Below are 13,415 nucleotides of genomic sequence, written 5' to 3' on the forward strand. Positions count from 1 at the left end.
TCAGCAACAACCAACCCTGGCCTTACAGGAAAAGACATGTATACATATTAGAACAGCAGAGGTCAGAACATAAATCGCACGATCTGAGATGGCCAAAAAGAGAGGCAAAAAGAGACCTTTCATTTCTGAATTTAAGTCGCCACCTTTTGGCCAACAATGGGTGATGCGATGGACTTTTGTTGCACATGGTTGAATAGACAAATTGGAACAGAGAAGTGAAACCAAGTCAGACATGAGATTTTAAGTTATTAAAATGGGTGTTTAGCGACAGGTGTTTGCTGCCCCACATCTACTTCCTGGTGGTATGTGAGTTTGTTTTCTATGGAAGATAGCTATGCATTATATTTTTTGCACCGGCATTTTAATTAAAGTCCATGTAGAATTTCAGCTTTTTATTTACAATTAGATGTGTTAAAGATGTGTTAACCTTTGGTATCAGACCACCCAATTTTTAGGTGAGCAAAAGTATTGGACCAGATAGTATTTAAGTTAATGAAAGTAAATAACACTTTTTTTATAGCCTCCAAGTTGTTGTTTCTTCTGGGGTTTTTTTCCATTGAACCCTCCTGTAGTGTTAAGGTCGAATTTGACCGATTTACAAGTTCTCTCTGTGAATAATGTACGTAATTTAATCTGATTGTCATAGAGTCCATAAAATTTGGGCGTTTTATTTAACTTTTGTACACCTTTGGTTTTCCCAGTCAAAAATGACTGGACATTTGAAATGAAAGGGTGAGACTATATTAATGTATAATATTGATTGAATTCAGGCACATGCCCATTCATCAAATGGACACACTTCCTCTCCCAGACCCCCACATGTGTGTGTTTAAGCACACACACACACACACACACACACACACACACACCTCACTCCCCTTTTTGGCTTCCATGGCAACCCCCAATGGGAACCTTTCCCCAATAGAATCTTTCCCTCACGGGAACCATACCTTTTGGCATTCTCACAATTCTCAACAATTGCAATTTAATAATATATAGATCTTTTCTTGCAGCTCTGGTATATAAAGCTTTTCTGAGGTCTTGCTCACAATTCATTCTGCGGCAACACAATGGCCACGTAATTAATTGAAATGATACACTGTATGTGAGGCTTTGATCATATTTTTGATCATGCCACTGATGAGAAGGAGCGAGGCCAGGAAACTGACAGTGAAGATACATTAGAGGAGGAAGTGTCAGAAGTTGAAGACAACACAGAATATGATCTAGACCAAGAGACAACCGATGTGGAACAATTCAGTGATGAAGCAGAGGGTCCAGCTGAGGTTGTTGTCACATTCTGGTCAAAGAATGGGCATTTGTCCTGGTCTTCATCCCCACCTGAGCGGAGAGGTTGGCTGTCGGCTGAAAATGATCAGGATGATCCCAGGGCCAATAAGACATGCCATATCCCAGGTTGATGACATAAAATCCTGCTTCGAACTGTTCCTGACAGAGTCAATTGAAACTATAGTGATAAACATGACCAACTTGGAACAAAAGGAAGCGGTGCACCAAGATGTAGGAACTACAACTTCCACATTCCCACAGGACAATTCCGCGACGTCCACCCCGCATGACGTCTAGCTTGGTTCAGCCAATCCCGTAGTGGCGGGAGCAATAAACTTTCCCGTATAAGAGCAAGACACGTAATTGGGATCTCTTCTGCTTCTTCTCTTCGACGCACCCTTTTTGGCCATTCGCTTCAGCTCATCAGCTCCGAGACTCGGACAGAGGCTGAATGCTGCACAGCGCACTACCAGGCCTACGGACACACCCAGTTACCTCGCAGTAACTTCGTGGCCTATAGCGAGTGGAAACTGGTGTACGCGGTACGCTACATCAGTTTAGCCCTGCAAAGCTCACCAAAGAACAACTGCAACGAACATCCTTCCAGCAACCGTGTGGACCAGACGACAACGCGCGGCTAAGACGCCCCAACCTGCGCATCTCTCCAAGACACGCATTCACAGCACCATCACGGCTCCTATAAGGACAGCACGTCTTTCCCAATGCGTATGGACTGTGTTTCAATATTTACCATCCTACCATTGTAATGTGTTTGGTTAGCTACATATATATGTACGTGAATTGATTCGCCGTCTTTTGCGCATATATAGAGTAAAACTACGCAAGTAGTCCCTTCTCACAGCTAACTTTAACTCATTACCACACCCAGAACTCTAGCTTACTCAAGCTAGCTACTCCCACCTTTCCTTTGTTGAAGCGACGCGCGCGCCCACACACACATACACGCCCCTACTAAATTTCCTTACTAACTTCCCGTTATTTTATCTGTTCTGTGTTTTACGTTTGTTTAATAAATATATTTTCTTAAACCCCGGTGTCCGTTTTGGAATCGCATAGACATGAGAGCCGAGTTAAAGCAGTCTTTCGAAGAACTTCCAACCTTCAAGTTATCGGTATGTTTAATAATTAATATTGGTTATTTTAATTATTCATTAAAATACTAAATTTGTGGTTAGATATTTCTGATAACAGTAATTTTATGAGTCTGATTACTTTTTGCAGTTATATTGCTACATAACATTAACTGGCGCCCGGGTTTCGTAGAGAGTAAAATCCCTACGTTATTTGGCGCCCCGTGCGAGGACCCCACATAATTTGGAGCCCCGTGCGAGGACCCTACATAATCTGGAGCCCCGTGCGAGGACCCCGACAAAGATATGTAAAAAACTAGCATTATGTGCCATAAATGCAGTGCATATATTTGCAAGGCACATGCAACAACCACCACGTATTGTCCAACATGTACTTGAGAACACACAAAATGTAACCACCATTGATTGACAGATTGTGAACATTTTTATGTTTTTGTTATTGTTAGTAATACTGTTATTGTTACTGTTGTTCTTCAATGTGTTCAGACATTAATTTGGTAATTTGGTAAAGTGTCCATTTGTAGTTTCTTTCATTTGTAGACTCATGTCCTTTCTTTAATGCTAAAATCATACCGTCAGTTTTGAAACTTTAACTCAATGTAGTCAGTTTGCTTTGTAACCACATGCATCCAACAGAAGGGAAGTGAGTGACAGGATCTAATATTAGGCAAGTATGAGAGCTGTGGTTTCTGCTAGCACAATGTCAACGTATGCAGAAACTGCAGTGTTGGTGTTTAAAATATAACTGTCTATGTTTCCTGGCTTGTTGTATTAACCATCATCTTTTTATTACACAAACTAACTTCTTAGACTGGATTACCCTTGTTGGTCCTGTAAAGTGTACAGTATAGTATAACAATCTAATGGTGTACATATAGGGATATGTTCCCTCTTTAAAGTATTAACATGGTGGTTGAATATGACACTTGCCAGTTGTCTTTAGGCAACAAAACAAAAAAAAATGTGTTCAGTAATTTCAATGTATTTGAAAAGATATAATATAAAAATATCAATATGAATTTACTCATGATCTCACAAACATTTTGACACACAAACACTAACATACAAATGTGGTTCCTGTCAATTCACATGCATTGAAGGAAAATCAGACTTTTCTAAAACTCTAAAATGCCTTAACCAATAACAGCTCATCAAAATGATGGTGATGCTATTTCTTCCAGTCAGCTAAGAATCTTTGTGAGACTCTAGATGACCATCTGAGCTCCTCTGAAACACCCCAGCCCTGTAAATTCTCTCTGCATAACACAAGCAGAGTTCACCTTTTCTCACCCAAGAGGCTACACAGCTAATTTTACAAGCCCTTTTAATATTTCTTCAGGACTACTGCAATGCCTTTCTGTCTGGCCTACTATCCTGGGCCATAAGACTTGTTCAGAATGCTGCTGCCTGCATGGTTTGCAGCCTGTGCAAATTCACACCTACTAGTAATGTGTGACTGGCTTCTGTTGGCTGCCCACATTCAATTCAAATCACTCGCACTACATTACATTACATTATTGGCATTTGGCAGATGCTCTTTTCCAGAGTGATGTACCGTTGATTAGAATAAGCAGGAGACAATCCTTCCCTGGAGCAATGCAGGGTTAAGGGCCTTGCTCAAGGGCCCAACGGCTGTGCGGATTTTATTGTGGCTACACCGGGATTAGAACCACCGACCTTGTGTGTCCCAGTCATTTGCCTTAACCACTACGCTACAGGCCGCCCTAGAATATTGTAGCAGGCTGCCTAATTGAGGGCACACTCTGTGGAGGGTGGGGAGTAGTGTAGTGATACATTCCTGAGGCTACATAACTGCTACCCTAACAGTTAATTAATCTTTAGTGCAGTGGTTTAATGCAGATAAAAAGATGAACATGAGACAAGAGTTCAGAATTTCAGCTTTTATTTCCTGGTATTGTGGTTTGTGCACAAATATAAAGTAGTTCTTGGTTGGTCCTTGATTTAGACATTTTGATATTCAGTGCTAAAGTATAGAAATGTAAGGCGTTTTGTAATTTTTGTTGCACTTTTGTGCACACTATGTGCATGCTGTGACATGAATTTGTTCAATGGTACAAGCCTCTTCTTTAATTAAAATCTTCAACCATGAAGTCCATCCATCCATCCATTATCTGAACCCACTTATCCTGAACAGGGTCGCAGGGGGGCTGGAGCCTATCCCAGCATACATTGGGCGAAAGGCAGGAATACACCCTGGACAGGTCGCCAGTCCATCGCAGGGCACACACACCATTCACTCACACACTCATACCTATGGGCAATTTAGACTCTCCAATCAGCCTAACCTGCATGTCTTTGGACTGTGGGAGGAAACCGGAGTACCCGGAGGAAACCCACGCAGACACGGGGAGAACATGCAAACTCCACACAGAGAGGCCTCGGCCGACGGGGATTCGAACCCAGGACCTCCTTGCTGTGAGGCGGCAGTGCTACCCACTGCACCATCCGTGCCGCCTCAACCATGAAGTGTGCAGCAAATAGTTTGAGATATTGACACTTTAATAGGACTAGTACCAAAAATAGGTGGAAATTTCGCTCTTGGGGGGCAGAGGGGAAAGGGTTAAAATTGAACCCCTGAAATAGATTTTTGATCTCAACCTGATTTTGTTAATTTTTCTTGATTATCAACATAGTGTGTAATTAAATGAATTAATTACAAAAACTGTTAATTAAAAACAACATTAATTAATTGCATTACACTATTCCATTAATTCATTGTCCCGCTCTTGTTTGCACTGTGAAATAATGAAATCTGTCAACATCACCAATCAAATCCAGTGGGCAGACCTAACATTTTGTTTGGTTGATCGATATGAGTCGATTGTGTTTGCCCTTTTGCCTATAGCCTTATTTGTGTTTGTATGACAGTCTGAACAGGATGTCCTGATGTGTTTTTTGTGATTATTGTGGCCCAAAATGATTGAAAGGAATGAGACTTCACACACGCACAAAAACCAAAGCTTATCTGGAACTAATTCTGATATCCTTTATATAGGTCTTTCGTTAGGCCACACCATGTGGTCACTAGATACAAATCTAGTAATAATGCACTGTTGGGGATGGTTGTCAAATTTTTTACTGAAAACTCTTTTTGTGACAACCAGCCCAAATATTGTGTGACAGCTCGTTTTCAAAAAGTGATAGGTTGTCTTTGTGAGTTTCTAACTTTTTCTTATATTAATGTAAGAAGATAAAAAGGTAACAGGTAACATACTATTACATAAGGTTGCACTTACTGAAATTACTCTTATATGACATGCTGAAATTGAATGAGTCACAAGTGAATAAAAAGTGTGACAACCATCCCTGGTCTCCCCTATATAGCAAAATAACATATCACTCTAACTTTACCTTACTTTAGGAGGGCACTGTATATATCAGAATACATTATTTTAAACAACCTTTACATTAATTACAGTAGTATTTCACTGCTCCAGTATTACATGTAAGCTTGTCCACACCCATTTGTGTATTTATGGAAGCAGAACTTGCATAATTCAAAGGAATTAAAAAGAATTGTGAGTCAGGGGAACTAAAATAATAAAATAATTTTTTTCTATTTCCCCATTTACTGTACTGCAATACATGTCCTTTTAAGCTAAAAGGAAGATGAAATCATTTCACTCAGTATTTTGAGACTGACTATGATGTCTATATCAGGAACCAACTGTACCATCTAACTGTTGTAGTGAACAGAAGACAATAGTATTTTGTGATTGAGATGTTATAATGGAATATATCCATATAATAAAAATGGATTTTCTATTACTATACCACCAGGCATTTTCTATTAATCCTAAATAATGTTTATCCCATTCTGGATATTGTTCAACTTTTATTTCTTGAACTGCATGAGGTTGGCTGCATAGGAATTGAAGTTATAATGCTTCAACAAATGTCTTGTTGATAAACTATTATCATAAGTATTTTTAATTCTAGATTTTGTTTGCCATTACATTTTGTCTGGGTGTCTTCCTTTGTCCCCTTACCAATAAATCCATGTTTAAAACTGTTTCCCTCTGGCGAGTATATTGGTACTGTTGGTTACTTCTGGAACCAGAAGTAGATCTTTCATGATAATGAATGCTTCTCGTGATGAAAAAGAGCACGGCAAGTACGTCAGTCCGCTGTGGATTAGTGTGCTGACATATGCCACCTGGTAGTGGTTGTTCTAACAACAAGTAACTACTGTGGAGAAAGCAAAAAATCTACCTGAAGCAGAAGCGCCAAATGAAACACGAAACCACTCTGACAGAAGTGATTACACTGCTTTCCCAAACTGAATTTTCTTACTGTTATTTAGTGAGAAGACCTCACGCCAGTTACAATGAAGAGGTCATGGAAGGTGCTGAAGGCAGGTGACTCTGAAGACGGTTACCTTATTCTATTATGATTGGTTTGTGGAGTGAGGATGACTATGCCTTTGCCGTGCAATAAATTAACAGGGCAGTAGGTCATCAATATATTTGTTAAGTACAGTAAAGAGGCCATATTTTTTATTTAATTCCTTTGCCCTGCTGCTTTATTTGTGCCCTTCAGTTCCTTCCTCCCTCTATTGCTCTGTCTCTGACTTTAAGTTCCTCCCTCTATCATTTCCTGTCCAGACTCAAATGCAATATCAGACAAAGCTGTGCACATTTTCTTTCATTCTTACACACCTCCCTCCATTTCTAACTGCAGCGCAATGGATTGGATGGTCATCATTCCTTTGTATCTATGTACAGGTAAGATGTGTTATAAGTCATGTTTTATAGTTAATGCCTTTACTATTTTTTTTACTTTACATATTATTACTACTTATTACAGATACTTGTGCTTTTCAGAACATCTGCAAGCCTAATACGTTAATTTTTTAAAAATTGCCTGAAATTTTAATCTATACATTTGAATATCACTGACTATAAAATACCAAAGGAATGCTGATATGCATTAGTATAAGAACAAAGTTGTAATAAGAGCTGTTGCTGAGGTTGTCTCCAGTGCTTTAAAAATAAACATAGAACAGGAAATGCTATGATAAGTATCTGTTCATCTGGTAGGTTGTGTGTGTATGTGTACATATTGAATATTGCAGTAAAAGAATAAATGTACACCTTTAACCAACTTCAGTAAGGCATGGGGCTTCTTGCATTGGAATGTATGTCCTTAGGTAGATGAAAACTGTCAGGGCTACTGAGAGATTTAAACCTGTTACACAAGGCATTTTCATTTCCTTTTTCTAACATGAATTTGTTGAGCAATTTTCAATGCATAGAAACAGAGTGGTTGCGAAATGTGTGTCTAACAGGACACCCTAAGTGACAGCTACACTCACTGAGCACTTTATTAGGTATTTATTACACTTATTTCGTTGTACAGGTCTACCTACTAAAGTGCTCACTGAGTGTATATTCTTTATAATATCAATATACCGTCTTAGAAGGGTTGCAGAGAACACACCCATAATAGAGTGTGAGGCTCAGTCAAAAGGGGGAAGTTCTTTCAAGTTTAGTGTAGATGTGTGCATGATGGTGACTGTTCCGAGCATGTTAATATGTTAGTCAGACAATATGGGTAGAGTGTTATGTGTCATAGATGAGGACCACTGTTAATGACAAAATGGAAAGTTTAACTGCTCATGATCCAAAGCACCTCCTCAGCATTGAAACTTGGTGGAGGTAGCGAGAACTGGCTCATTTGTCTTTTTTGATTATCGACTCTTGATGGCAGCAGGGTGAATTCTGAAGCAAAAAAATCTGTTCAGATTCAAAGTGCCCTTGAATGTTATGTGTAAAGGAATATGTAGCTAATATGATGGCTAAATTATTTTCTCTCAACGGCTGTCCAGAGCCTGTACTACCTATTCTAGCTGGTGATTCATTATTGGCTTTTAGTGGATGTATTTTGTCTGCCTTAACTGTGTTTTAACTCGTGGAATTTGAATGCCTGTTTTTATCTTTACCAAAATTTTACCGCTAGTTGACATCAAGTTTGTGCACAAATATAAAGTAGTTCTTGGTTGGTCCTTGATTTAGAAATAGATATTCAGTGCTAAACTATAGAAACATAAGGCGTTTTGTAATTTTAGTGTAACCTTTGTGTACACTAGAAATAGATATTCAGTGCTAAACTATAGAAACATAAGGCGTTTTGTAATTTTAGTGTAACCTTTGTGTACACTGTATGTGCATGCTCTGACATTAATTTTTTCTGAATGGTACAAGCCTCTTCTTTAATTAAAATCTTCAACCATGTGTGTGCAGCAAATAGTTTGAGATATTGACACTTATATATACTTAGATATACGACTAGTACAAAAATAGGTGGAAATTTCCCTCTTGTGGGGCAAAGGGGAAAGGGTTAAACTTGAACACCTTAAACAGATTTTTGGTCTCAACCTGTTTTCATAAATTTTCCTGGATTATCAACACAGTGTGTAATTAACAAATTAAAATGACAATTAATTAATTACAAAAACAGTTCATTAAAAACAACATTAATTAATTGCATTACAGTATTTCATTAATTAATTGTCCCGCTCTTGTTTGCTCTGTGAAATAATGAAATCTGTCAACAACACCCATCAAATCCAGTGGGCAGACCTAATGTTTTGATTGATTGATCGGTATGAGTCAATTGCTTTTGCCCTTTTGCCTACAGCCATATTTGTGTTTGTACAACAGTCCCAACAGGATATCCTGACATGTTTTTAGTGATTATTGTGGCCCAAAATGATTGAAAGGAATGAGATTTTACACACGCACAAAAACCAAAGCTGATCTGGAACTAATTCTATATTTTTTCGTCATGAAAGTTGCACTGTTCTGAACATTATGAGCTAAGTTGGCGTGAGTCAACATTACTAAGAAGGTGGTTACAAACTTGCAAATTGAAGATTGGCTTTGTTAACAAAGGTCTGTGCACATTCCCGTGAAAGTGGTAGCGTAGGCTATGCAGAAATGCCTATAGCAGTGCAGCTTGGGCTGTAGGCTACTCAAGCAGTATAGCCTACTTCTCATCTGAAGAAAGAACCCCACTGAATAATGGACAGATACGAAAAAGTTAGAGCATGAAACACACATAGGCGGACAGCAAAAAGTAACACCGACTCCAACAACAATGCCAGGGACAAGGTTTGGCGAAACCATTAGAATCATTAGTATTAGAATGACTGTCATTATTAGGCTTATGTTAGACCTATTTCTTGTATAGGCTGTGTCACTATGCGAATGTCATTAAATGTGCAGTTCCACAGTAGCTGCAACGTATACAATCTCCTGGAATGCATGCTATCAATGTTCCATTAACAAAGCCTATGGTTAAAAGAAGGGACCAATGTTTAAAATGTAACTAAAAAATTTATCCGGAAATATATTTTTATAATCAGTTTTTTTTTTAATGAAAATGAGCCTTAAATAGGGGAGACCAGGGCTGGTTGTTATATCTAGCTCCCTAGAAGGCGCTGTTCACAGATTTTGATATCAAAATGTTCAGTTTTGGGGTCAGAGTTCAGGAGGTCATTTCATGAATAAGCCACGTATCATTTAAGTGAGGGGGGTTTAATGTTTTTATGTCAAGTAAAATTTAAATTCATTGTTGTTTATCTTCTATACTTCTATGCTACTAACTCACCTTCAAACAATCAACATTGAAAACTGTGAAGGGAGGGCTATCATTTATATAGGTCTTTCGTTAGGCTACAACAAACTAGATACAATTCTAGTAACAATGCACTCTTGGGGATGGTTGTCACATTTACTTTGGTGTTGGTTGTCTAATTTTTTACTGAAACCTGTGTTTGTGACAACCAGCCCAAATATCTTGTGAGAGCTCATTGTCACAAAGTGACAGGTTGTCTTTGTGAGTTTCTAACTTTTTCTTATATTAACGCAAGAAGATAAAAGGTATACATACTATTACATAAGGTTGCACTTGAAATGACTCTTATATGACACCCTGAAATTGAATGAGTCGCAAGTGAATAAAAAGTGTGACAACCATCCCTGGTCTCCCCTATATAGCAAAATAACAGATAGGACTCTACCTTTACCATACAGGGCACTGTATATATCAGAATACATTATTCTAAACAACCGGTACAGTAATTATGGTAGTATTTCACTGCTCCAGTATTGCATGTATGCTTGTCCACACTTATTTGTGTATTTATGGAAGCAGAACTTGCATAATCGAAAGAAATTCAAAATAATTGTGAGTCAGGGGAACTAAAATAATCATTTCTATTTCCGCATTTACTGTACTGCAATACATGTCCTTTTAAGGTAAAAGGAAGATGCAATCATTCCACTCAGTATTTTGAGACTGACTAATCAACCAGAATTTCTATATTTTACTTTAAAATGTCACCAAAGCTACCATCTAACTGAACAGAAGACAATAGTATTTTGTGGTTGAGATGTTATAATGGAATATATCCATATAATACCATATGGATTTTCTATTACTATACCACCAGGTATTTTCTGTTAAATAATAATTTTCCTAAATAATGTTTATTCCATTGTGGATATTGTTCAACAGCTTTTTTTGAGTTGCATGAGATTGGCTTCATAGGAATTGTAGTTTTAATTCTTAAATTAAATTTCTTATTGATAAACTATTATTATAAGTATTTTTGATTCTAGTTTTTGTTTGCCATTGCATTTTGTCTCGGTCTCATCCTTTGTCAGTCTGTTCATGTATTTGCATAATACTAATCTTTTCCATATATTTCTGTCTCAGTTTTTCAGACAGCATATACTTTCAATGTGGACCCAACTGCTTGGAAGTCCTTCAGCAATGATGCCACTGCTTTTGGGTACAGGGTGATACAGGCAAACACAGAGAGGTGAGAGTGGCGAGAAACAAGAGGCCAGTAGGGAAGGCATGACAGACATCTAGCTGATACTCTTATCCAGAACAACTTACACATTTTCTCATTTTTGTTTAATATCCATTTATACAGATGAAAATACAGTATAACGGAAGCAATTTGGGTTAATGGGTAATGGGTAGGGTTAATGGGTTAAGAGTACAATGGTAGTGCCCTACTTTGAAACCTTTAGGTTCGCTAAACTTTACACCATGCTGCTACCCTGGAATAGAATGCTGGAGGGGCAAAAATTGTGGCTAGGAAACAGGAAGTAGGAAAGGAGGGAGGGGAAATGTAGTAATGTGCTGACAGATCAGGGGAGTTAGCTCAAAGTCAATGACACAGGCTGTGGGAGGGACAGAAGGTAACCTAAATGTGAAACTATGCAATGGAGATGGAAAGAGATGGGTGAAAATGTCAAAGCAAAATGGTAAAAACAGCATAAGTAATCCAAGAAAGAAAAGGATGGAGCTATCTTGTGTGTACTGTATGTATGTATGTATCAATGCCTGAACCAGACAGACAAATTGTTTTCTTTCCTCCCAACATAATCTCTCCTAGCTTGCTGATTAGTGCTCCTTTATACCGCAAACAAGACAGGAAAGGAATTGTTTACAATTGTAAGGTTGGGACATCAACATGCTCTGAAATATCAATACGAGGTGAGAAGCATCTTAGCCATGTTGCTTTCAGTTATACAGGCCATTGGTGCAATAGTAATACATTACTACACTGAGCACATCATTATAGTGGTGATCATTATCTATAACATACAGTACACCTTTATTCTTGCAACATTTTCTTTTTTCATTGTAACATTTTCTTTTGTATACTGTATATGCACTGTACATAGTGTATGGTTGCATATTTGTCATGATTGCTTTTGTATTTTATACAGTTCCCAGCCATGGAATAAATATGTCTCTTGGACTGTCAATGTCTAAAGACCATAAGTCACAAAACACAATGGTAAGTCTTTGCATGTGTATTCAATTTTACCTCTATTACATACATTCAGTAACCACTTTATTAGGTATTTATTAGACATTTTTTTGGACTTCTCCTGTTGTAGCCTATCCACTTCAAGGTTCAACATGCTGTGTTCTTAGATGCTCTTCTGCATACCACTGTCGCAACATGTGGTTATTTGAGTTACTGTCACCTTCTTGTCAGCCTGAGCCATTCTCCTCTGACCTTGCTCATTAACAAGCTGACAAGCCCACAGAAGTGCTGCTCACTGGATGTTTTTCGTTTTTTGCACCTTTCTCTGTAAAGTATAGGGACTGCTGTGTGTGAAAATCCCAGGAGATCAGCAGTTGAGATACTTATGCCAGCCTGTCTGGCACCATCAATTATTCCACAGTCGAAGTCACTTATATCACATTTCTTCTATATACACAGCATGGAATCAACCAAAGTCTTCCATTTTTCAAAGAAAAAATATATAATAAAAAACAGTTCTACAATTATTGACACCCCTTTGGGCAAACACCCCTGGCAAAGAGGACAGCCATGAGTCTTTTCCGATAATTTGTAATAAGGTTGGAGAACAGATTGTGGATTTTTTCACCATTCATTCATGCTTTCAGAATCAGTGATATCTTTGGGTTTGTGGTTATGAACCCCAACTTTTCAATCAATCAATTCAATCAATTTCTATTTGCATATATCAATTCAATACATTTTTATTCGCACAGCACTTTTGGCAATTGGGCTTTGTCGCAAAGCAACTTTACAGAGAACTGGCCCCCAAGAGTACACCTAGGGCAACAGTGGCAAGGAAAAGCTCCCTGGCTAACAGGGAGACACCTTGAGCAGAACCTGACTCAGAGGGGGAACCCATCTGCCACTGGTTGGCACCAGTGTGTTGCAAAAAATGGTATTACATATAAACAGATGTAAATGTCCAATCCAAATGAATTAAGTCCACACAAAGATAACTCCGGTCATGTCGTGTGATGGCAGGAACACAAATGGGTGGCACTGTCAGGCAAGGGGACAGGCTTGGTGCTACAGCTGGTCCTCTGGGCCAGGAGAGGGTGCTTAGGAAACTTGGGCTAGAGCTCTGGGCAGGTGCCCAGAGCAGGGAGAAGAGGAAATAAACATTTTTAGGAGGTTTGGATGGTAGTTTGTCCAGCAGA

At 38.5% G+C, this 13,415-nt stretch overlaps 1 protein-coding gene across 1 annotated transcript in view; it reads left to right on the forward strand.

The window, feature by feature from the left end:
* The first annotated feature begins 7,031 nt into the window (after positions 1–7,031).
* Positions 7,032–13,415, forward strand: part of LOC133114051 (integrin alpha-M-like) — an 82,037-nt gene continuing 75,653 nt past the window's right edge. The window contains exons 1-4 of the mRNA XM_061223248.1: positions 7,032–7,147; positions 11,145–11,250; positions 11,836–11,936; positions 12,173–12,243. Coding sequence (XP_061079232.1) covers positions 7,108–7,147; positions 11,145–11,250; positions 11,836–11,936; positions 12,173–12,243 — 318 coding nt within the window. The 5' untranslated portion in view covers positions 7,032–7,107. The remainder of the gene's footprint in view (positions 7,148–11,144; positions 11,251–11,835; positions 11,937–12,172; positions 12,244–13,415) is intronic.

Source organism: Conger conger, chromosome 2 (assembly GCF_963514075.1).
Source record: "Conger conger chromosome 2, fConCon1.1, whole genome shotgun sequence".
NCBI classification, from domain to species: domain Eukaryota; kingdom Metazoa; phylum Chordata; class Actinopteri; order Anguilliformes; family Congridae; genus Conger; species Conger conger.